Source organism: Anolis sagrei, chromosome 12, assembly GCF_037176765.1.
Source record: "Anolis sagrei isolate rAnoSag1 chromosome 12, rAnoSag1.mat, whole genome shotgun sequence".
Lineage (NCBI taxonomy): Eukaryota > Metazoa > Chordata > Lepidosauria > Squamata > Dactyloidae > Anolis > Anolis sagrei.
Genome location: NC_090032.1, coordinates 587905 through 612802, shown reverse-complemented (window position 1 = coordinate 612802; position 24898 = coordinate 587905). Strand labels below are relative to the sequence as shown.

The following is a 24898-nucleotide window of genomic DNA, read 5'->3' as shown; positions in this document are numbered from 1 at the left end:
TGATTGCATCAATAGTGTAGAATGCAATTAAAGGGGTTCCAAACTGGATTAAATGGACAGTGTAGACATACTCAAAAGGGTTCGAAACTGGATTAGATTGACAGTGTAGATGCACTTAAAGGGTCGTCCACACTGGATTAAATGGACAGTGTAGATGAAGTTAAAGGGGTTCGAAACTGGATTGGATGAATAATGTAGAATACAATTAAAGGAGTTCCAAACTGGATTAAATGGACAGCGTAGACGCACTTAAAGGGGTTCTAAACTGGATTAGATTGACAATGTAGATGCAGTTAAAGGGTCGTTCAAACTGTATTAAATGGACAGTGCAGAATGCAGTTAAAGGGGTTCCAAACTGGATTAGATTGACAATGTAGATGCACTAAAGTTTCCAAACTGGATTAAATGGACAGTGTAGACACGCTTAAAGGGGATTCCAAACTGGATGAAATGGACAGTGTAGAATGCAGTTAAAGGGGTTCTAAACTGGATTAAATGGACAGCGTAGATGAAGTTAAAGGGGTTCCAAACTGGATTAAAAGGACAGTGTAGACACGCTTAAAGGGGATTCCAAACTGGATGAAATGGACAGTGTAGAATGCAGTTAAAGGGGTTCTAAACTGGATTAAATGGACAGCGTAGATGAAGTTAAAGGGGTTCCAAACTGGATTAAAAGGACAGTGTAGACACGCTTAAAGGGGATTCCAAACTGGATGAAATGGACAGTGTAGAATGCAGTTAAAGGGGTTCCAAACTGGATTAAATGGACAGCGTAGACGCACTTAAAGGGGTTCGAAACTGGATTAGATTGACAATGTAGATGCAGTTAAAGGGTCGTTCAAACTGTATTAAATGGACAGTGCAGAATGCAGTTAAAGGGGTTCCAAACTGGATTAGATTGACAATGTAGATGCACTAAAGTTTCCAAACTGGATTAAATGGACAGTGTAGACACGCTTAAAGGGGATTCCAAACTGGATGAAATGGACAGTGTAGAATGCAGTTAAAGGGGTTCTAAACTGGATGAAATGGACAGTGTAGATGAAGTTAAAGGGGTTCCAAACTGGATTAAAAGGACAGTGTAGATGAAGTTACAGGCGCTTCCAAACTGGACTAGATCAACAGTGTAGAATGCAGTTAAAGGGATTCCAAACTGGGTTAAATGGACAGTGTAGATGCAATTGAAGGGGCTTCCAAACTGGATTAGTTCTACAGTGTAGATGCAGTTAAAGGGATTCTAAATTGGATTCGATCAATAGTTTAGAACGCAGTTAAAGGGGTTCCAAACTGGATTAAGTGGACAGTGTAGATGTACTCTTTGAACACCGTCTTCCACCTCCTTGCATTGCTTCTCTTGCCATCTTCACCACCTTCGTGCAAACAGGAAGCAAGACAACCTGCGGTCTAACAGCTCGATCTCTCGGTCTTGGTTTCAAGGTTTCTCAAAAGGCTTCTTGCTCATCTCGGGGGCTTTGGTTCAGAGTTGCTAATAGGAAAGCTAATGAGAGATTGGATGGCCATCTGTCGGGAGAGCTTTGAGGGTGCTTTTCCCGCATAAGGGCAGAAGGGGGTTGGACTAGATGGCCTTTGGGGGTCTCTTCCAACTCTTATGGTTCTATAACAGAAGAACGTTTTAAAGACTGAGGCCGAGAGGGCTGAAAAATACAAAATTATTAACTAATTTTATTATTAATAAGGGATAACTATGGATAATAATCAATACCTATTGACAATAATATCTTTTGATTATACTTGATAATGACTGATAATAATTGATAACTATTGATAATTATTGAGAACTTGATAATTATTAATAATAATATCAACAACTATTGATAATTATTGAGAACAATAATTATTGATAACTATTTATGGTTATTGATAATGATTATAACTGTTGATAATAATCAATAGGTATTCATAATTATTGAGAACTTGATAACTATTGAAAATATCAATAAGTATTGATAATTATTGAGAATAATAAATTGATGACTTGATGATCGATAACTTGATAATTATTATAACTATTGATAATAATCAATAGCTATTGATAATTATTGAGAATGGTTATCATTTATAACTATAACTATTGATAATAATTGATAGCTATTGATAATTATTGAGAACAATAATTATTGATAACTATTGATAGTTGATAATGATTATAACCTGATAATAATCAATAGCTATTCATAATTATTGAGAACTTGAGAACTATTGAAAATATTAATAAGTATGGATAATTATTGAGAACAATACATTGATGACGTTTATCGATAACTATTGATAATTATTGAGAACTATTTATAATGAGCAATAACTATTGATACTTATTGATACCTATATTATTGATACGCTTTGGGTTCCTATCATTAACTATTGATAAATATTGATAACTATTGGTAATTATTGATACGTATATTATTGATATGCTTTAGGTCCCTAAACAGGGAAAAGATGCAAGATAAGTGAAATGCATATATAAATGTGCCCGTAAAGTAAGCGCTGGGTGCAATATAGATTCTATGCCTATGTTTACTGTCTTCTCCTCCTCCTTCCTCCTCCCGTCCAGCGTCTCCCATGGGCCTGATCAATCCGCAGCGAAAGCCATGGGATTTTGCGCGAAGAAGCAGCCCCCCGGTAAGGAAAAAATACCTTCTTTGGTGCCTATTTGGGGGGGGGGGGGAGATACGAATAGTATGGAGGGTGGCCTGGCCGCTGTTTCCTGGAGGCACCCTCTGCTTGGGAGTGGGTCACTGGCCCTGGAGTGTTTGCTTTGGAGTGTTCCCCTGTGTCCAGGTTGGGTCATCAAGTGCTCTGCTATGGCTGACCTCCCAAACAGAGGGTGCCTCCAGGCAACAACCGCCAGGCTATGCAGAGACCCTCACTGATTGACTTTGCAGCTGGAAGGCTACTCAGTGATATTCAAGTTTGCTCATTGCAACACTCACACTTGCTTCAAACAGACAAGAGTTCTTACTCCCCAACACTGGATATGATTTAACAGAGGGAGCCAGGTCGCTTCCATGCAGAGACCCTCACTGATTGACTTTATAGCTTCATGGCTGTTCAAGCTTGCTAACTGCAACACTCACACTTGCTTCAAACAGACAAGGATTCTTTCTCCAACACTGGATACAATTCCACAGAGGGTGCCAGGTTGCTTCCATGCAGAGACCCTCACTGATTGACTTTGTAGCTGCAAGGCTACGCAGTGCTATCCAAGCTTGCTAACTGCAATACTCACACTTGCTTCAAACAGACAAGGATTCTTTCTCCAACACTGGATACAATTCCACAGAGGGTGCCAGGTCGCTTCCATGCAGAGACCCTCACTAATTGACTTTGCAGCTGGAAGGCTACTCAGTGCTCATTGCAACACTCACACTTGCTTCAAACAGACAAGAGTTCTTACTCCCCAACAGTGGATATGATTTGACAGAGGGAGCCAGGTCACTTCCATGCAGAGACCCTCTCTGATTGACTTTATAGCTTCATGGCTATTCCAATTGCACCATGTACACTTGCTTCAAAGGGACAAGGGTTCTTTCTCCCACCCTGGATATGATTCCACAGAGGGTGCCTCCAAGCAACAGAGGCCAGGATACCTTTATGCAGATGTCCTCACTGATTGAATTTGCTGCATAATGCTATTCAAGCTTGTCAATTGCAACACTCACACTTACTTCTTCTGCTGCTACTACTTCTACTTCTTACTACTACTTCTTACTTACTACTTCTGCTGCTGAGTATGCATGCCCAGTGTGGAACACATCTCACCACACTAAAACAGTAGATGTGGCTCTTAATGAGACATGCCGCATTATCACAGGGTGTCTGCGACCCACACCACTGGAGAAATTACACTGCTTAGCCGGTATTGCACCACCTGACATCCGCCGGGAAGTAGCAGCCAATAGTGAAAGGACCAAGGCAGAGACATCTCCAGCTCATCCCCTGTTTGGGTATCAGCCAGCACGTCAACGACTTAAATCAAGACATAGTTTTCTTAGATCTACAGAGACACTCGCTGGAACACCCCAGCAAGCGAGAGTCCAAAAGTGGCAGGCCCAAACCCAGCACCTCAATTCATGGGTGATACCAGATGAGAGACTCCCCCCTGGGCACTCAGAAGACTGGGCGACTTGGAAGGCGCTGAACAGATTGCGCTCTGGCACCACGAGATGCAGAGCCAATCTTAAGAAATGGGGCTACAGGGTGGAATCCTCGACATGCGAGTGTGGAGAAGAACAAACCACTGACCACCTGCTGCAATGCACCCTGAGCCCTGCCACATGCACGATGGAGGACCTTCTTGCGGCAACCCCAGAGGCACTCCAAGTGGCCAGAGACTGGTCAAAGGACATTTAACCAAATACCAAATTTGCAAAATCTGTATGGTTTTTTCTTTCTTTCTTTCTTCTTTTTCCTTTTCTTTTTAATCTCTGTGTTTGTTTTGCTCTGTTAGAATTGTAATACAATGGTTGCTGATGACACGATAAATAAATACACTTACTTCAAGCAGACAAGGCTTCTTTCTCCCACCCTGGATTTCACAGAGGGTGCCTCCAGGCAACAACTTCCAGGCTATGCAGAGACCCTCACTGATTGACTTTGCAGCTGCAAGGCTATGCAGTGCTATCCAAGCTTGCTAACTGCAACAGTCACATTTGCTTCAAACAGACAAGGGCTCTTTCTCCAACCCTGAATATTATTCCACAGAGGGTGCCTCCAGGCAACAAAGGCCAGGCCGCCTCCATTTAGAGACCCTCACTGATTGACTTTCTAGCTTCATGGCTATTCAAGCTTGCCAATTGCAACACTCACACTTACTTAAAGTAGACAAGGCTTCTTTCTTCCACCCTGGATATGATTCCACAGAGGGTGCCTCCAGGCAACAGAGGCCAGGCTACCTCTATGTAGAGATCCTCACTGATTGACTTTGCAGCTGCAAGGCTACTCAATGCAAATCAAGGTTGCCAATTACAACACTCACACTTGCTTCAAGGTTCTTCCTCCTACCCTGGACACCATTCCACAGAGGGTACCTCCAGGCAACAAAGGCCAGGCTACTTCTATGCAAATACCTTCAATGATTGAATTTGCAAACTTCATTGCTGCATAATACTATTTAAGGTTGCCAATTGCAACATCCATACTTGCTTCAAACAGATAAGGGCTCTTTCTCTAACCCTGGATATGATGTTATTATAGTACTACTAATAATAAGAAATATTATATTATTACTACTACTAAATATTATGCTGCTACTACTACGAATAATAATGATTTGCATAGGCCAAAGGTCAGCAGTGTGCTGTGTCCATCAAAACAGATCTCCCTAACGAGATATCTCCCCCCCCCCGCCCTTAAATGGTTGCCTAGCCAACCAAAACCAGGGCCCTGATTGGCTGCCTTGGGAAGGTAGGTGGGGCTTCGGGCCCTTCAATGTCACTCGGAGTTTAGTTCGGAAGAGGAGGAAGAAGATGGGGGTCACGGAGGGGGGAGGAGGGAGGAAGAAGAGGAGGAGGGGGAGGAAGAGGGGGCGCCCCTCCCTTTGAGCCCCCCTCCCACCCCACATCCATCCCGTCACCATGACGATCCCCAAGGAGATGCCCGAGAAGTGGCCCTGGGTTGCCGTGGTGACGGACCGCAGCCACACACCTGCCGGGACAGGTATTTTGGGAGGGGGGGGGGCGGAAGGGGTCTGGGTGGGTCTCTTTGCCCCTCGACCTTTCCAGAGCCTCCCAGGGCCGTCAGCCAAGGCTCCCGGGCAGCATGACCTCATCCTTGGCTTCCTCTCCATCCCGGAAGGAGCTTGGCTTTGACGCTCCTCAAAGGAGACCCACCTGCATGTTCTCTCCATCTCCTCAGCCAGGAAGGGGACTTCTTGGGGGGAGGGGGCGGCCAAGGTCAACAAAGGGCAGCCACGACAGGAGGGAGGGAGGGTCTTTGGCCCCTCGTTCCCCTGCTGCTCCCCTCCTTCTCAGCCGGGCAGGTCGAGGGGGAAACAGGGAGGGAGAGGGAGAAGAAGACAGGGAGAGAAGGAGATTTGTAGCTAAATAGGACAGATAGGACATGAAAGAAAGAAAGAAAGAAAGAAAGAAAGATGCATAGATGGATGGATGCTTGGATGGATGGGTAGGTAGGTAGGTAAGTAGGTAGATGGATGGATAGATAGATGCATGGATGGATAGGTAGGTAGGTAGGTAGGTAGATGGATGGATGCACGGATAGATAGATAGATAGAGATAGATAGATAGATAGATAGATAGATAGATAGATAGATAGATAGATGCATGGATGGATGGATGGATGGATGGCTGGATTGGTGGGTAGGTAGGTAGGTAGGTAGATGGATGTATGGATGGATATATAAATAGATACATGGAAGGATGGATGAATGGATAGATAGATAGACAGACAGACGGACGGACGGACGGACGGACGGATGGATGGATAAATAGATGCATGGATGGGTGGATGAATGGATAGATAGATAGATAGATAGATAGATAGATGCATGGGTGGATGAATAGATAGATAGATAGATAGATAGATAGATAGATGCATGCATAGATAGATAGATAGATAGATAGATAGATAGATAGATAGATAGATAGATAGATGCATGGATAGATGCATGGATAGATGCATGGATAGATGCATGGATAGATGCATGGATAGATGCATGGATGGATAGGTAGATATGTAGGTAGATGGATGGATAGATGCATGGCTGGATGGGTGGGTAGGTAGGTAGGTTGATGCATGGATGGATGGATGGATGAATGGATGGATAGACGGATAGACGGATAGATAAATAGGTGCATGCATGCATGCATGGATGGATGGATGGATAGATAGATAGATAGATAGATAGACAGATAGATAGATGCATGGATGGATATGCATGGATGGATGGATGGATGCATGGATGGATAAATAGATGCATGGATGGGTGGATGAATTGATAGATAGATAGATAGATAGATAGATAGATAGATAGATAGATAGATGCATGGGTGGATGGATGGATGGCTGGATGGATAGATAGATAAATGCATGGATGGACAAATGGGCAGACAGATAGATAGATAGATGCATGGATGGATGTTTAGGTAGGTAGGTAGATGCATGGATAGATGGATGGATACATAGATAGATAGATAGATAGATAGATAGATATGAAAAGAAAGATAGATATGATGCATAGATTGATAGGAAGATAAATAGATGTTTACAAGCTAGACAGAGAGGAAGATAGATTGAACAATAGATAGGTATGTATGTATGTCTATAGGTAGCTAGGTAAGTATATGGGTAGATATATATGGTTATATAGATAGAAAGAGATGACAGACAGAAAGGTGTCTAGATATGTAGCTAGGTAGGTAGGTGGATGGATGAAGAGAGAGAGAGATTGTTATGAATTGAAGATGGATAGTATTGTTATAGGATGGAATGGGATTAGTTTGTATCCTTGTTTGAGCCCCATTTCCCCCAAAAAGCTTGGGACCGGGACTGGAACATTGTGTCCTTCCTGTCAATCTCAGACTAGGACATCCCATCCATCGATACAAACAACAGGAAGTAAATAAGGATGGGGACATTGTATCAGTGGTGGTCCTTTCCAAGCATTGCTGAGCCTTTTGGGAAAGGACATTGAAAAATGGGGTGACAGGGGGTGTAATTAATAATTATTTTTGTGCCTTTTGGGGTTTGCGCTGACGGTGGCCTCGTTGTTGTGTTGCAGAGGAGGAAAGGCGGGTGAAGGCCAACGCCAGGGAATACAACGAGAAGTTCCAGTATGCGGTGAGCGCGGCGGGCATTATACTATACTGAACTAGACATTAAAATATATGAGATTGGACAACGTAAATCAATAAGATTTATGTCTTACTGGTCTGGTTATGGTTTTATATTATGTTGATCTTTCCAATGTTTTTATGGTGTTGTTGGGCATTGAATTGTTGCCTCTGCATTATACAAATTTAATAAATAAATTCAAAAAATCTATGTACATGCACACATACACACAGGCAGTCCCCAAGTTACAGATATCGGACTCACAGTTAAGAACAGGGCTGGACTGGATGGCCTTTGGGGGTCCCTCCCAAATGTATGATACTATATCTATCACACACACACACACATATATGCTGTTCTGAATAACAAACACCTGACTTACAAACAACTCCTAGTTAAGAACAGAGAATCTATCTATCTATCTATCTATCTATCTATCTATCTATCTATCTATCCATCCATCCATCCATCCATCTATGTATCTATCCATCCATCCATCTATCTATTCATCTTTCTATCCATCCTTGTATCCATCCATCTATGCATCTATCTATCTATCTATCCATCCATCCATCCATCCATCCATCCATCTATCTATGTATCTATGTCTAACCACCCTGGCCTCCCCATCCAATGATATGTTTGTGTGTGTGTGTATATTTGCATAGACATATATACATTATACATCCTCACACACTACTTGGAGATAGATAGACAATACAAACAACAGCCACCCAGCCTCTGCTTAAAGGCCTCCATAGGAGAGGATGGATAGACAGACAAATGGATGGATGGACGGACGGACGAGAGATTAGATGGATGGATGGACGGACTGACAGACAGACAGACGGATGACAGATTAGATGGATGGATGGATGGACGGACGGACGACAGATTAGATAGATGGACGGACGGACGACAGATTAGATAGATGGATGGATGGACAGACAGACGGATGACAGATTAGATAGATGGATGGATGGACGGACGGACGACAGATTAGATAGATGGATGGATGGATGGATGGACGGACGACAGATTAGATAGATGGATGGATAGATGAATGGATGGACAGACGGACGGACAGACAGACGGATGACAGATTAGATAGATGGATGGATAGATGGATGGATGGACAGACGGACGGACAGACAGACAGACGGATGACAGATTAGATAGATGGATGGACGGACAGACGGATGACAGATTAGATAGATGGATGGACAGACAGACGGATGACAGATTAAATAGATGGATGGATGGACAGACGGATGACAGATTAGATAGATGGATGGATGGATGGACGACAGATTAGATAGATGGATGGACGGACGGACGACAGATTAGATAGATGGATGGATGGACGGACGGACGACAGATTAGATAGATGGATGGATGGATGGACGGACGGACGACAGATTAGATAGATAGGTGGATGGATGGACAGACGGACGACAGATTAGATGGATGGATGGATAGATGAATGAATAGACGGATAGGGGGATAGGGGGATGGACGGACAGATAGATGGATAGATAGCTAGACAGAGAAGACAGGCTGATAGATGGGTGGAAAGACACAATCTGATCCCACTGGACAGTTGGCCATGCAGTCTCTAATTAAAGACCCCCAGAGAAGGGGATAGATAGATAGATAGATAGATAGATAGATAGATAGATAGATAGATAGATAGTTCAATAGATATATCTATGGATGGATGGATGGATAGATGGATGGATGGATAGATAGAGAGATAGATAGATAGATAGATAGAGAGATAGAGAGATAGAGAGATAGAGAGATAGAGAGATAGAGAGATAAACAGACCTACAGACAGGTAGAGACACAGATACAGACCTCAAATATGAATGTTGTGTCTCCCTGGTGAAGGTTCCAACTGGGGAGACCTTTGAGGTGGGACTGAGGGGTCCCACGTTGTTTCTGGGTTGTGTGTGTTGTGTTGTTTTTTGGAGAGAAAACACTGTGGGCCTGGCTCTGCTGTGCCCCCCTCCCCTCCCCGGTGTTATTATGGTCTGGCCATCCCTTCCTGTCCACTAAAAATAGACCTGGAGACGGGAGGAGCCCCAGACGCCAAGGCCGCCGACACAACAGGCTTCCGCCATCTCGGCCCTTCTCTCGCCTTTGGATTGGGACCTGCGCCATCCAGTCCAACCTCCTTTTGCCATAAAGGAAGGCACCATCCGATCCCTCCCAGCAGATGCTCATCCAGCCCCTGCTTGGAAGCCTCCAGAGAAGGAAAGGCATTGCATCCTTGACCTGGAAGGGGCGCCCAAGGGCCATCTAGTCTCACCCCAACACACAACCGAAGCTGGCTTAGAGATAATTCACAGACCAAATCGGTTTCATGTCTTGGGGGCATCTACACTGTAGAGTTAATGCAGTTTGGATGCCTGTGTGACTCCATGCCGTTTTCTCTCTTTCCAGAGCAACTGCATCAAGACCTCCAAGTACAACGTGGTCACCTTCCTGCCCATCAACCTCTTTGAGCAGTTCCAGGAAGTGGCCAACACTTACTTCCTCTTCCTCCTCATCCTCCAGGTGAGTTGGGCGTCCTCTGCTCACCTGTCTTGCGAAACCATGCCTGGGATCAGGATGGGATGCGGCCAAAACGTCAACACTTTCCTGCCTTTGCTCACTTGCCATCGCTTACCTGCCTGCACCCACCTGTTGGAGATTACTTACCTGCACTCACTCACCTGCCACAGGTTGCCTTCTATTGCTTACCTGCCTGCATTTACCTGCTCCTCCCATCTGTCACTTCCTTGCCCACACACCCTTGCCTTCACATATCTGCTATCACTCACCTGTTGTGACTTACCTGCTGCACTCACCTGCCATTGCTTACCTGGCCACACTTACCTGCCATCACTTGTTCTCCATCCCTTACCTATTTGCATTCACCTGCCATCTCTTGCCCACCTGCATTCACCTGCTGTCACTTACCTGCCATCTCTTACCTATTGCAACTTACTTGCCTGCACTAAACCCACCATCACTTACCTGCCTGCATTCACCTGCCACAGCTAACTTGTCACCAGTTACCTGCCTGCACTCTCTGCCATCACTGACCTATTGCAACTTCCTTGCCTGCATCCACCTGCCATTGTTTATCTGCCCACACTCGCCTGCCATCATTTGCTTTCCTTCACTTACCTTTCATAGCTTACTTGCCTACCTTCACCTGCTGCTGCAGTACTTGTTTGCTGTCACTTACCTGCCATCTCTTGCTCGCTTGTGCTTACCTGCCTGAATTACCTACTGATGCCTCCCTGCCTACACTAACCTGCCATCTCTTACCTACAAGTAGTTATTTGCCATCTCTAACCTATTGCAACTTCACCTGCCATAGCTTACCTGACATCAATTACCTGTCATTGCTTATCTGACCACACTCACCTGCCATCACTTGCCTTCCATCATGTTTCCATAGCATACCTGCCTGCATTCACCTGCTATAGCTTAGTAGCCCACACTCACCTCCCATCACTTTTCCTCCATCACTTACCTGTCTGCATTCACTTGCTGTCACTTACCTGCCATCTCTTGCTCACCTGCATTTCCTTGCCAACACTTCCCTGCCTGCACTTACCTGCTGTCACTTACTTACAAGTACTTACTTGTCATCACTTACCTATTGCAACTTCCTTGCCTGCACTAAACCTGCCATCACTTACTTTCCATCACTTACCTGCCTGCATTCACCTGCCATTGCTTACCTGCCATTTCTTATACCAGTCCACACTCATCTGCCATCACTTACCTTCCATCGCTTCCCTGCCTACACTCACCTGCCATCACTTACCTATTGCAACTTATTTGCCTATATGCACCTGCCCCCACTTGCCTTCCATAGCACACCTGCCTGCTTACCTGACACCCATTACCTGCCGACGGTCACCTGCCATCACTTGCCTTCCATCGTATACTTTCCATGGCATACCTGCTTGCAATCACCTGCAATAGCTTAGCAGCCCCACTCACCTGCCATCACTTACCTGCCTGCATTCACCTGTCATTGCTTACCTGCAATTGCTTATACCAGTCCACACTCACCTGCCATCACTTACCTATTGCAACTTACTTGCCTATATTCACCTGCCACCACTTGCCTTCCTGCCTGCATTCACCTGCCATGGCTTACCTGCCACTGCTTACCTGCCGACACTCACCTGCCATCACTTGCCTTCCATCATGTACTTTCCATCGCATACCTGTGTGCATTCACCAGCCACTGCTTACCTGTCATAGCTTCCCTACCCACACTCACCTGCCATCACTTACCTTCCATCACTTACCTGCCTGCATTCACCTGCCATTGCTTACCTGCAATTGCTTATACCAGTCCACACTCACTTACCTTCCACTTACCTATTGCAACTTACTTGCCTATATTCACCTGCCACCACTTGCCTTCCATAGCACACCTGCCATAGCTTACCTGACATTGCTTCCCTACCCACACTCACCTGCCATCACTTGCCTTCCATTGCATACCTGCCTGCACTCACCTGCTGTCACTTCCCTGCCATCTCTTGCCCGCTTGTGTTTACCTGCCTGACTTCCCTGCCTTGACTCACCTGCTGTACGTCACTTGCCTTTGCTTTCCCCTTGCAACTCCCCTGCCCGTGCTCGCCCGCCCGCCTGCCCCCCTTTGCTCACCTGTTGTGACTTACCTGTGGCCACTGACCCGCCTCCTGTGTCTCCCTCCCTCCCAGCTGATTCCGCAGATCTCCTCCCTCTCCTGGTTCACCACCATTGTGCCTTTGGTCCTCGTTCTGACCATCACGGCGGTCAAGGACGCCACCGACGACTACGTGAGCAGCCTTTCCGGGGGGGGAGGGGGCGGCCAAGGGGTCCCGGGCTTGGTTGAGGGTCGGCCCCGGAAGTTGTAGTTTCCCCAAGTCCTTGAGGAAGAGAGACCTCACCAAACTACAATTCCCAGGACTCCACCCATACCTCCATTCCATGGAGACATGGCAACACACCTTGAGAATTGTCGTTTGGGGAAACTACAACTTCCTGGGATTCCCTAGCATGGCAGCTAAAGCAGTATCAAACCGTATTAAATCCACAGTGTAGATCTTCTCTTTCCCGCAGTTTCGCCACAAGAGCGACAACCAGGTGAACAACCGCCAATCGCAAGTGCTGATCAATGGGATGTGAGTATGGGTTTCGGGTTTTGAGTGACAGGAGAGGGTTGGTTTGGATGACTGTTGGGGGTCCCTTCGAACTCTTGTGATTCTGCGAAAGCTTGGATGGTGCTCTCCTTCATGGTGGAAAGGGGTTGGTCTGGATGACCTCTAGGGGTTCCTTCCAAGATTCTGTGGCCATCTTTATAATAATAATAATAATAATAATAATAATAGTAATAATAATAATAGTAATGGTAATAATAATAAATACAATACAATAGAAAACTTTATTACACTCCTGACCAGCACAGAATAAGAATGGTGGGATGGGATTGGTCTGGATGGCCTTTGGGGGTCCCTTCCAAGATTCCGTGCACACTGAAATAGAGACAACAATAATAACAACAATAATAATTACAATACAAAACTTTATTATTGTCACTGACCAGCACAGAATAATTAATCATTATTAATTGGGAAGGTTTGGGTGGTGCCTTCCTTCATGATGGAATGGGGTTGGTCTTGATGACCTTTGGGGTCCCTTCCAATATTATGTGGCCATTAAATTGAAGACAACAACAACAGCAACAACAATTGGGAAGACTTGGATGGTGCCTTCCTTCATGATGGAATGGGGTTGGTCTGGATGACCTTTGGGGTACCTTCCAAGATTCTGTGACCATCTAAATAAAGACAACAACAATAATTGGGAAGGCTTGGATCATATCTTCCTTCATGGTGAAATGGGGTCTGGATGGCCTTTAGGAGTCCCTTCCAACTCTTGTGATCTTGTGGTCATCTGTTGGGAAGGCTTGGATGGTGTCTCAATGGCGGGATGGGGTTGGTCTGGATGCCCTTTGGGGGTCCCTTCCAAGATTCTGTGGCCATCTAAATAAAGACAACAACAACAACAATTGGGAAAGCTTGGATTGTATCTTCCTTCATAGGGTTGGTCTAGATGGCCTTCAGGGGTCCCTTCCAAGATTCTAAATAAAGATAATAATCCAGTTCTTGTGGGTTTTTTTGGGCTATAGGGCCATGTTCTAGAGGCATTTCTCCTGACGTTTCGCCTGCATCTATGGCAAGATCCTCAGAGGTGAGGTCACCTCACCTCTGAGGATGCTTGCCATAGATGCAGGCGAAATGTCAGGAGAAATGCCTCTAGAACTATGTTTCTCAACCCGGGGGTCGGGACCCCTCTGGGGGTCGCGAGGCGGTGTCAGGGGGGTCGCCAAAGACCATCAGAAAACATAGTATTTTCTGTTGGTCATGGGGGTCCTGTGTGGAAAGTTTGGTCCAGTTCTATCGTTGGTGGGATTCAGAATGCTCTTTAATTGTGGTGAACTATAAATCCCAACAACTACAACTCCCAAATGGCAAGGTCTATTTTCTCCAAACTCTACCAGTGTTCACATTTGGGCATATTGAGTATTTGTGCCAAGTTTGATCCAGATCCATCACTGCTTGAATCCACAGTGTTCTCTGGATGGAGGTGAACTACAACTCCAAAAACTCAAGGTCAATGTCCACCAGACCTTCCCAGTATTTTCTCTTGGTCAGGGGAATTCTGTGTGCCATGTTTGATTCAATTCCATCATTGATGGAGTTCAGAAGGCTCTTTGATTTTAGGTGAACTATAAATCCCAGCAACTCCAGCATTACCAAATGACAGAATCAATCACCCTCAACCCCACCAGTATTCAAATTTGGGGCGTATCGGGTATTTGTGCCAAATTTGGTCCAGCGACTGAAAATACATCCTGCATTTCAGATATTTACATCAAGATTCATAAGAGTAGTAAAATTGCAGTGATGAAGTAGCAACGAAAATAACGCTATGGTTGGGGGTCACCACAACATGAGGAACTGTACTAAGGGGTCACGGCATTAGGAAGGTGGAGAACCACTGCTCTAGAACATGGCCACTGAGTGATTCCAGCCATGAAAGCCTTCGACAATACAATAATAATAATAATTGGGATTGCTTGGATGGTGCCTCCCTTCACGGCGGGATGGGGTTGGTCTGGATGGCCTTTGGGGGACCCTTCTTCCCGTATTACATCTGGCCTGCCTCCATTCCCTCTGCAGCCTCCAGCAAGAACAGTGGATGAACGTCCGAGTCGGGGACATCATCAAGTTGGAGAACAACCAGTTTGTGGCCGTGAGTCTGGGCAGAGGCAGAGGGACGCTGGCTGCTTTCCCCAAAAGGTTCTAGTCCTCATGAAAGGTTCTAGTCCTCATGAGGCTCCCTGTGTATTCCTTCCCTTCCTAGGCCGACCTGCTCCTCCTCTCCAGCAGCGAACCCCACGGGCTCTGCTACATCGAGACCTCCGAACTGGACGGGTCAGTACGCCATCCGCTTTTGCCTCCAAGGCTGGCCTTTCTACACTGCAATATGATGCAGTTTCAAACTGGATTATATCGCGGTGTAGATGGGCCCTGAGTCTCCTAGTATGACACTCATTTTGCTTTCCTGCACCGGATTTTGAAGCTGAACCTTGCATGGAAACCTCGGGGTGCATCTATACTGTAGGGTTCGTTCAGCTTGGCATCACTCTAATGCTATGGAATCCTGGGAGTAGTAGTTTCACAAGGTCCGTAGCCTTCCCTGCTGAAGAGGGATTGGGGCCTTGCTAAACTACAACTCCCAGGATTCCATCACCTTGAGTCACGAGTAGTCCAAGTGGGGTCAGGCAGCATTAAGTTTACTTCTGTTGTAGTGTTTCTCTACAGTAAAATAATAATAATAATTATTATTATTGGGAGTAGTAGTTTCACGAGGTCCATAGCCTTCCCTACCAAAGAGGGATTGGGGCCTTGCTAAACTACAACTCCCAGGATTCCATCCCCTTGAGCCGCAAGCAGTCCAAGTGGGTGCAGGTGGCATTAAGTTTACTTCTGTTGTAGTGTTTCTCTACAGTAAAATAATAATAATAATTATTATTATTGGGAGTAGTAGTTTCACGAGGTCCATAGCCTTCCCTACCAAAGAGGGATTGGGGCCTTGCTAAACTACAAGTCCCAGGATTCCATTACCACGAGCCGCGAGCAGTCCAAGTGGGGTCATTAAGTTTAGTTCTGTTGTAGTGTTTCTCTACAGTAAAATAATAATAATAATAATAATAATAATAATAATAATAATAATAATAATTGGGAGTAGTAGTTTCACGAGGTCTGTAACCTTCCCTGCCGAAGAGGGATTGGGGCCTCACTAAACTACAAGTCCCAGGATTCCATCGCCTCGAGCCAAGGGCAGTCCAAGTGGGTGCAGGTGGCATTACGTTTACTTCTGTTGTAGTGTTTCTCTACAGTAAAATAATAATAATAATTATTATTATTATTATTATTGGGAGTAGTAGTTTCACGAGGTCCGTAGCCTTCCCTGCCGAAGAGGGATTGGGGCCTCGCTAAACTACAAATCCCAGGATTCCATCGCCTTGAGCTCCGAGCAGTCCAAGTGGGGTCAGGCAGCATTAAGTTTAGTTCTGTTGTAGTGTTTCTCTACAGTAAAATAATAATAATAATAATAATAATAATAATAATAATAATACTTTTCCAAAATCCTTTCGAATACAATTTGCAGAATCAATCCATAAATATATCAATAAACAAGATCACATGAATCCAAGGCTGGCGACCTTTGCCACACACGAACTAGAAGCAAGAACACACTTTGAAACTTGAATATATGAATTCCAAAAACCGAGAGCGGTTCACCCGAATGCAACATTGCTCTCACAAGGAATTGTAGCTGCAGGAAGCACTTTAAAAGGCCTCAATCCCTCCCATAACATCATTTCCCATACACCTGCTTCTCCTCTCCTTATCTCTAAGCTTCTGGGAAAAGCGAGTCTGTCTTTCTTGCATGCTCTGGCTCTTCAGTTCCAAGTGTCTTGATCTAACTTTAAAAGGCCTCAATCCCTCCCATAACATCATTTCCCACACACCTGCTTCTCCTCTCCTTATCTCTAAGCCTCTGGGGAAAGCGAGTCTGTCTTTCTTGCTTGCTCTGGCTCTTCAGTTCCAAGTGTCTTGATCTAACTTTAAAAGGCCTCAATCCCTCCCATAACATCATTTCCCACACACCTGCTTCTCCTCTCCTTATCTCTAAGCCTCTGGGAAAAGCGAGTCTGTCTTTCTTGCATGCTCTGGCTCTTCAATTGCAAGTGTCTTGATCTAGATCAGACATGGGCCAACTTTGGCCTTCCCTCCAGGTGTTTTGGACTTCAACTCCCACAATTCCTAACAGCAGTAGACATTTCCCTTGCTAAGGCTCAGCCGGGTTTTTCCTTCTGCAGGGAGACGAACATGAAGGTGCGCCAAGCCACCCCGGTGACGTCAGAACTGAGCGACACCAGCCGGCTGGCCCACTTTGACGGTGAGCGGGTGGCCGTGACGGGTGTCCCCTTGCTGCGAGGTCGTGGGGTCGTGACGGGTGTTCCTTTTTTCTCCCACAGGGGAGGTGGTCTGCGAGCCGCCCAACAACAAGCTGGACAAGTTTGGAGGGACGCTCTACTGGAAGGAGTGCAAGCACGCCTTGAGCAACCAGAACATGCTGCTGCGCGGCTGCGTCCTGCGCAACACCGAGTGGTGCTTCGGCCTGGTGGTCTTCGCAGGTGCGGAGTGGCGGGGGCTTCTCTGGTTGGGCCCCCAGGAAGGAGGTCCAGTTGCTTATAATTGGGCATCCTGGCCCCAGAGGCATTGGCTAGAGCCTTAATGGGACCACTTGTATACTGACCCTCACCTGAACCTCCACATTTTCCAATAAGGGGCCCCAACTGAGGATGCCCTGCAACATGTCTGGGAGTGGCTCCAAATCCTATATATATATGTGAGAGAAAGAGAGAGAAATAAGGAAAGAATGCATGTATGTTTGTACCACAAAGGCTGCTGCTAGGTGAAGTGGCCCTCTGTCATGTTACTGGTTTGGCTGTTGCTAGGTGAAGTAGCCACCTGTGATGTTACTGGGTTGGTGAAGTGGACCTCACTGGGTTGGCTGTTGCTAGGTGAAGCGACCATCTGTTATGTTACTTGGTCAGCTGTCGCTAGGTGAAGTGACCCTCTGTCGTGTGACTGGTTTGTCTGTTGTTAGGTGAAGTAACCACCTGTGATGTTACTGGGTTGGTGAAGTTGCCCTCTATGATGTTACTGGGTTGGCTGTTGCTAGAGGAAGGGTCAGCTGTTTCTAGGTGAAGTGGTCCTCTGTCATGCTGCTGGGTAGGTAGTTACTAGGCGAAGCGACGTTCTGTCGTGTTACTGGTTTGACTGTTGCTAGGTGAAGTAGCCACCTGTGATGTTACTGGGTTGGTGAAGTGGCCCTCGGTGATACTATTGGGTTGGCTGTTGCTAGGTGAAGAGTCAGCTGTTGCTAGGTGAAGTGACCACCTGTGATGTTACAGAGTTGGCTGTTGCTAGGTGAAGTGGTCCTCTGTGATGTCACTAGGTTGGCTGTTGCTAGGTGAAGAGTCAGCTGTTGTTAGGTGAAGTTGCCCTCTGTGATGTCACTAGGTTGGCTGTTGCTAGGTGAAGAGTCAGCTGTTGCCAGGTGAAGTGACCACCTGTGATGTTACTGAGTTGGCTGTTGCTAGGTGAAGTTGCCCTCTGTGATGTCACTAGGTTGTCTGTTGCTAGGTGAAGAGTCAGCTGTTGCTAGGTGAAGTGGCCACCTGTGATACTATTGGGTTGGCTGTTGCTAGGTGAAGAGTCAGCTGTTGCTAGGTGAAGTGGCCACCTGTGATGTTACTGAGTTGGCTGTTGCTAGATGAAGTTGCCCTCTGTGATGTCACTAGGTTGTCTGTTGCTAGGTGAAGAGTCAGCTGTTGCTAGGTGAAGTGGCCACCTGTGATATTATTGGGTTGGCTGTTGCTAGGTGAAGAGTCAGCTGTTGCTAGGTGAAGTGGCCACCTGTGATACTATTGGGTTGGCTGTTGCTAGGTGAAGAGTCAGCTGTTGCCAGGTGAAGTGACCACCTGTAATGTTACTGAGTTGGCTGTTGCTAGATGAAGTTGCCCTCTGTGATGTCACTAGGTTGTCTGTTGCTAGGTGAAGAGTCAGCTGTTGCTAGGTGAAGTGGCCACCTGTGATACTATTGGGTTGGCTGTTGCTAGGTGAAGAGTCAGCTGTTGCTAGGTGAAGTGGCCACCTGTGATGTTACTGAGTTGGCTGTTGCTAGATGAAGTTGCCCTCTGTGATGTCACTAGGTTGTCTGTTGCTAGGTGAAGAGTCAGCTGTTGCTAGGTGAAGTGGCCACCTGTGATATTATTGGGTTGGCTGTTGCTAGGTGAAGAGTCAGCTGTTGCTAGGTGAAGTGACCACCTGTGATGTTACTGAGTTGGCTGTTGCTAGGTGAAGTTGCCCTCTGTGATGTCACTAGGTTGTCTGTTGCTAGGTGAAGAGTCAGCTGTTGCTAGGTGAAGTGGCCACCTGTGATGTTACTGAGTTGGCTGTTGCTAGGTGAAGTTGCCCTCTGTGATGTCACTAGGTTGTCTGTTGCTAGGTGAAGAGTCAGCTGTTGCTAGGTGAAGTGGCCACCTGTGATATTATTGGGTTGGCTGTTGCTAGGTGAAGAGTCAGCTGTTGCTAGGTGAAGTGGCCACCTGTGATACTATTGGGTTGGCTGTTGCTAGGTGAAGAGTCAGCTGTTGCCAGGTGAAGTGACCACCTGTGATGTTACTGAGTTGGCTGTTGCTAGGTGAAGTTGCCCTCTGTGATGTCACTAGGTTGGCTGTTGCTAGGTGAAGAGTCAGCTGTTGCCAGGTGAAGTGACCACCTGTGATGTTACTGAGTTGGCTGTTGCTAGGTGAAGTTGCCCTCTGTGATGTCACTAGGTTGGCTGTTGCTAGGTGAAGAGTCAGCTGTTGTTAGGTGAAGTGACCACCTGTGATGTTACTGAGTTGGCTGTTGCTAGGTGAAGTTGCCCTCTGTGATGTCACTAGGTTGGCTGTTGCTAGGTGAAGAGTCAGCTGTTGTTAGGTGAAGTGACCACCTGTGATGTTACTGAGTTGGCTGTTGCTAGGTGAAGTTGCCCTCTGTGATGTCACTAGGTTGGCTGTTGCTAGGTGAAGAGTCAGCTGTTGTTAGGTGAAGTGACCACCTGTGATGTTACTGAGTTGGCTGTTGCTAGGTGAAGTTGCCCTCTGTGATGTCACTAGGTTGGCTGTTGCTAGGTGAAGAGTCAGCTGTTGCCAGGTGAAGTGACCACCTGTGATGTTACTGAGTTGGCTGTTGCTAGGTGAAGTTGCCCTCTGTGATGTCACTAGGTTGGCTGTTGCTAGGTGAAGAGTCAACTGTTGCTAGGTGAAGTGGCCCTCGGTGATACTATTGGGTTGGCTGTTGCCAGGTGAAGAGTCAGCTGTTGTTAGGTGAAGTGACCACCTGTGATGTTACAGAGTTGGCTGTTGCTAGGTGAAGTTGCCCTCTGTGATGTCACTAGGTTGTCTGTTGCTAGGTGAAGAGTCAGCTGTTGCTAGGTGAAGTGGCCACCTGTGATATCATTGTGTTGTCTGTTGCTAGGTGAAGAGTCAACTGTTGTTAGGTGAAGTGACCACCTGTGATGTTACTGAGTTGGCTGTTGCTAGGTGAAGTTGCCCTCTGTGATGTCACTAGGTTGTCTGTTGCTAGGTAAAGAGTCAGCTGTTGCTAGGTGAAGTGGCCACCTGTGATGTTACTGGGTTGGCTGTTGCTAGGTGAAGAGTCAGCTGTTGTTAGGTGAAGTGACCACCTGTGATGTTACCGAGTTAGCTGTTGCTAGGTGAAGTTGCCCTCTGTGATATCATTGGATTGTCTGTTGTAGGTGAAGGGAGGGGAAGATGAGAGAGGGAGGAAGCCTATGAGAGAAAGGAGTGAAGGGAAGAAAGGGCCCCAGGAAGCGTTGGTCTTCCTCCACAGGGCCGGAGAAGGGAGGAAGCTGCCCTTCCAGCCTTCTGGGAGAGGAGAGAGAAGTGCACTGGGTCACTTCTGGGTCACAGGAAAGAGCCAGCTTTTATCCCAAGAGGTCACTAGAGGGTCATGGGAAAGACCCAGCTGTTACCCCAAGAGGTCACTAGAGGGTCATGGGAAAGACCCAGCTGTTACCCCAAGAGGTCACTAGAGGATCATGGGAAAGACTCAGCTGTTACCCCAAGAGGTCACTAGAAGGTCATGGGAAAGACTCGGCTGTTACCCCAAGAGGTCACTAGAAGGTCATGGGAAAGACTCAGCTGTTACCCCAAGAGGTCACTAGAGGGTCATGGGAAAGACTCAGCTGTTACCCCAAGAGGTCACTAGAAGGTCATGGGAAAGACTCAGCTGTTACCCCAAGAGGTCACTAGAGGGTCATGGGAAAGACCCAGCTGTTACCCCAAGAGGTCACTAGAGGGTCATGGGAAAGACCCAGCTGTTACCCCAAGAGGTCATTAGAGTTGTAGGAAAAAAGCCACATGGAGACCTAAATCATCCAGGTGTCTTCATTACCCGAGGGACAGAGAAAGTACTGCTTTGTGTTTCAGTCTGATTGCTCCTTCCTTCCTTCCTCCCTCCCTTCCTTCCCTGCAGGTCCGGACACCAAGCTGATGCAGAACAGCGGGCGCACGAAGTTCAAGCGCACAAGCATTGACCGTCTGATGAACACGCTAGTGCTCTGGGTAGGCGCCTTCCTCTTTCCCCACAGTCCTCAGGGGGAGAGACGCCATCCTACAGATCGGCTGTACGGGTCTGGGGGGTGGTCATTTCATGACCCAAGACGTGCGCAAATGGCCATGGATGGATGTATGGATGGATGCCCACCTTCCCGCTGTGCCCTCCCTCCAGATCTTTGGCTTCCTGGTCTGCATGGGGGTGATCCTGGCCATCGGGAACTCCATCTGGGAGCACGAGGTGGGCGCCTGCTTCCAGGTCTTCCTCCCGTGGGACGCGGCCGTCGACAGCGCCGTCTTCTCTGGCTTCCTCTCCTTCTGGTCCTACATCATCATCCTCAACACCGTCGTCCCCATCTCCCTCTACGTCAGGTAGTACCAAACGCCTGGCGGGCACCCCTCTGGGTCAGGGAGCACCTCCAAAGAGCCCCATGTGGCCAAACACTTTGAACAGCCATGGGGTGCTGGGATTTGTAGTTTCGTGCGATTTGTGTGTCATCTTTCTCCGTCCTCTCTTCCGCCTCTCAATGGGAGTCCATGGCCTAGATGTCCCTTCACCCTCTCTGCCTGCCTTTCCCGTGATCTAGACCCCCGTTGCCCCTTCTTCTGCGCCTTCCGCCCTCCCCTCTGTTCCCTCTCCCTTCCCTTTTTAATTTCTCTTTTTCTTTTGGGTTCTCCAGCATGAAATCCTCCTTTCTCTGTCTCTAATAATCCCCAGGTAAGAGCATGGCACACCCCAGTTTGTCCTCCCCTCCTGGAGTTACGTAGTTCCCATTCTGGAGTTGTTATTGGTTCCCATTCTGGAGTTGTTATTAGTTCCCTTCCTGGAGTTACATAGTTCCCATTCTGTAGTTATTATTAGTTCCCATTCTGGAGTTATTTAGTTCCCGTTCCGAAGTTATTTAGTTTCCACTCTGGAGTTATTACTAGTCCGCATTCTGGAGTTACATAGTTCCCATTCTGGAGTCATTTAGTTTCCACTCTGAAGTTATTATTAGTTCCCATTCTGGAGTTACATAGTTGCCTTTCTGTAGTTATTTAGTTCCCATTCTGGAGTTATTATTAGTTCCCATTCTGGAGTTACATAGTTGCCATTCTGGAGTTATTTAGTTTCCGCTCTGGAGTTATTATTGGTTCCCATTCTAGAGTTACATAGTTGCCTTTCTGGAGTTATTTAGTTCCCATTCTGGAGTTATTATTAGTTCCCATTCTGGAGTTACACAGTTCCCATTCTGGACTTATTTAGTTCCCATTCTGGAGTTATTTAGTTCCCATTCTGGAGTTATTATTAGTTCCCATTCTGGAGTTACATAGTTGCCATTCTGGAGTTATTTAGTTTCCAGTCTGGAGTTATTATTAGTTCCCATTCTGGAGTTACATAGTTGCCATTCTGGAGTTATTTAGTTTCCACTCTGGAGTTATTATTAGTTCCCATTCTAGAGTTACATAGTTCCCATTCTGGAGTTATTTAGTTTGCATTCTGGAGTTATTATTGGTTCCCATTCTAGAATTATATAGTTCTCATTCTGAAGTCATTATTAGTTCTCATTCTTATGTAGTTCTCATTCTGGAGTTTTTGAGTTCCCACTCTAGAGTTATTATTATTTCCAAATTTGGAATTATATCGTTTCCATTCTGAAATTATATAGTTCCCTTTCTGGAGTTATTAATATTTCCCATTCTGGAGTTATTAATATTTCCCATTCTGGAGTTACATTGTTTCAACTCTGTCCTTATTATTTCCCATTCTGGAATTATATAGTTGCTATTCTGGAGTTGTTATTATTATTTCTCATTCTGGAGTCATAAAGTTCCCATTTTGGAGGTATTATTATTTCCCATTCTGGAGTTACATAGTTCCCACTCTAGAGTTGTTGTTATTTCACATTTTGGAGTTATATAGTTCTCATTCTGGAGTTATTATTATTTCTCATTCTGGAGTTATATAGTCCCCATTCTTGAGTTACATAGTTCCAATTCTGGAATTAGATAGTTCACATTCTGGAGTTACATAGTTCCCACTCTGAGGTTGTTATTATTTCCCATTCTGGAGTTATATCATTCCCATTCTGGAGTTGCATAGTTCCCATTCTAGAGTTATTATTTCCCATTCTGGATTCAATTGGGGTGACCATTCTTGTGATTTGGGGGACTTTCCAGAGCACTTTGGGAAATTTAGGTGACGTGTCCTAGCTCAGCCTCTCCCTCCTCCGGACAAGTTGGGCTGCAGCTCCCTCCCAACAGGATGGGAGTTGTAGTTGAGTGAGTCCTGGGCTGTGGGTGATGGTGGAGCCCTGACCCTCCCTGCTCTCCTTCTGGGCAGCGTGGAGGTCATCCGACTGGGCCACAGCTACTTCATCAACTGGGACAAGAAGATGTACTGCGTGAAGCGATGCACCCCGGCAGAGGCCCGGACCACCACTTTGAACGAGGAGCTGGGCCAAGTGGAGTACATCTTCTCCGACAAGACCGGCACCCTCACCCAGAACATCATGGTCTTCAGCAAATGCTCTGTGAATGGCCGCAGCTACGGTGAGGATTTGAGTCTTCAGCACCGCCCTTCGGTCTCTAGACATCCCCAATCACCGCATAGATCTTCAAACTCATGGTTGGCCACCGAGGGAAGGATCCAAGCAAAAGAATCTAAGCCCAATATTGACAAATTAATTGGCTAATAGTCTCTAGAAACAATAAATATCTTCCTCCCTCTTTTTTATAAATCTTGCAGTACCGTCCTTGATGCCTAGATGGCAGTCTTCCCCAATCACCACATAGGTCATCAGTCAATATCGCATTGTCATGGCCTGGGAGGGAAGAATCGAAGCCCAATAATTACAGATTAATTAGCTAGTAACGTCTAGAAACGATCAATATCTTCCTCCCTCTTTTTTATAAATCTTGCAGTACCATCCTCAGTCTCTAGGTGGCAGTCTTCCCCAATCACCACATAGGTGATCAGTCAATATTGCATCGTGGTGATCTGGGAGGGAACAATCAAAGCCAAATAATTACAAATTAATTAGCTAGTAAGCTCTAGAAACAATCAATATCTTCCTCTTTTTTAATAAATCTTGCAGTACCATCCTCAGTCTCTAGGTGGCAGTCTTACCCAATCACCACATAGGTCGTCAGTTAATATTTCATCATGGTAGCTTGGGGGGGAAGAATTGAAACCAAATGTTGACAAATTAATTGGCTAATAGTCTCTAGAAACAATCAATATCTTCCTCCCTCTTTTTTATAAATCTTGCAGTACCGTCCTTGGTGCCTAGGTGGCAGTCTTCCCCAATCACCGCATCAGTTGTCAATCAATATTGCATC

At 46.1% G+C, this 24898-nt stretch overlaps 1 protein-coding gene across 4 annotated transcripts in view; it reads left to right on the top strand.

Annotated features, from left to right (window-relative positions):
• Positions 1 to 24898, top strand: part of ATP8B2 (ATPase phospholipid transporting 8B2) — a 51854-nt gene that overhangs the window by 7372 nt on the left and 19584 nt on the right. Inside the window, exons 2-13 of one of the 4 annotated variants that reach the window (XM_067472285.1) lie at positions 2576 to 2643; positions 7760 to 7818; positions 10258 to 10371; positions 12549 to 12647; positions 12931 to 12992; positions 15054 to 15126; positions 15238 to 15308; positions 17264 to 17343; positions 17423 to 17581; positions 21498 to 21586; positions 21753 to 21949; positions 23901 to 24109. In XM_067472285.1, coding sequence (XP_067328386.1) covers positions 2613 to 2643; positions 7760 to 7818; positions 10258 to 10371; positions 12549 to 12647; positions 12931 to 12992; positions 15054 to 15126; positions 15238 to 15308; positions 17264 to 17343; positions 17423 to 17581; positions 21498 to 21586; positions 21753 to 21949; positions 23901 to 24109 — 1243 coding nt within the window. In that variant the 5' untranslated portion in view covers positions 2576 to 2612. Of the gene's footprint in view, positions 1 to 2575; positions 2644 to 5536; positions 5680 to 7759; positions 7819 to 10257; positions 10372 to 12548; positions 12648 to 12930; positions 12993 to 15053; positions 15127 to 15237; positions 15309 to 17263; positions 17344 to 17422; positions 17582 to 21497; positions 21587 to 21752; positions 21950 to 23900; positions 24110 to 24898 lie in introns of those variants that run through there. The other 3 variants (XM_067472284.1, XM_067472283.1, XM_067472286.1) reach the window with 3 other exon arrangements.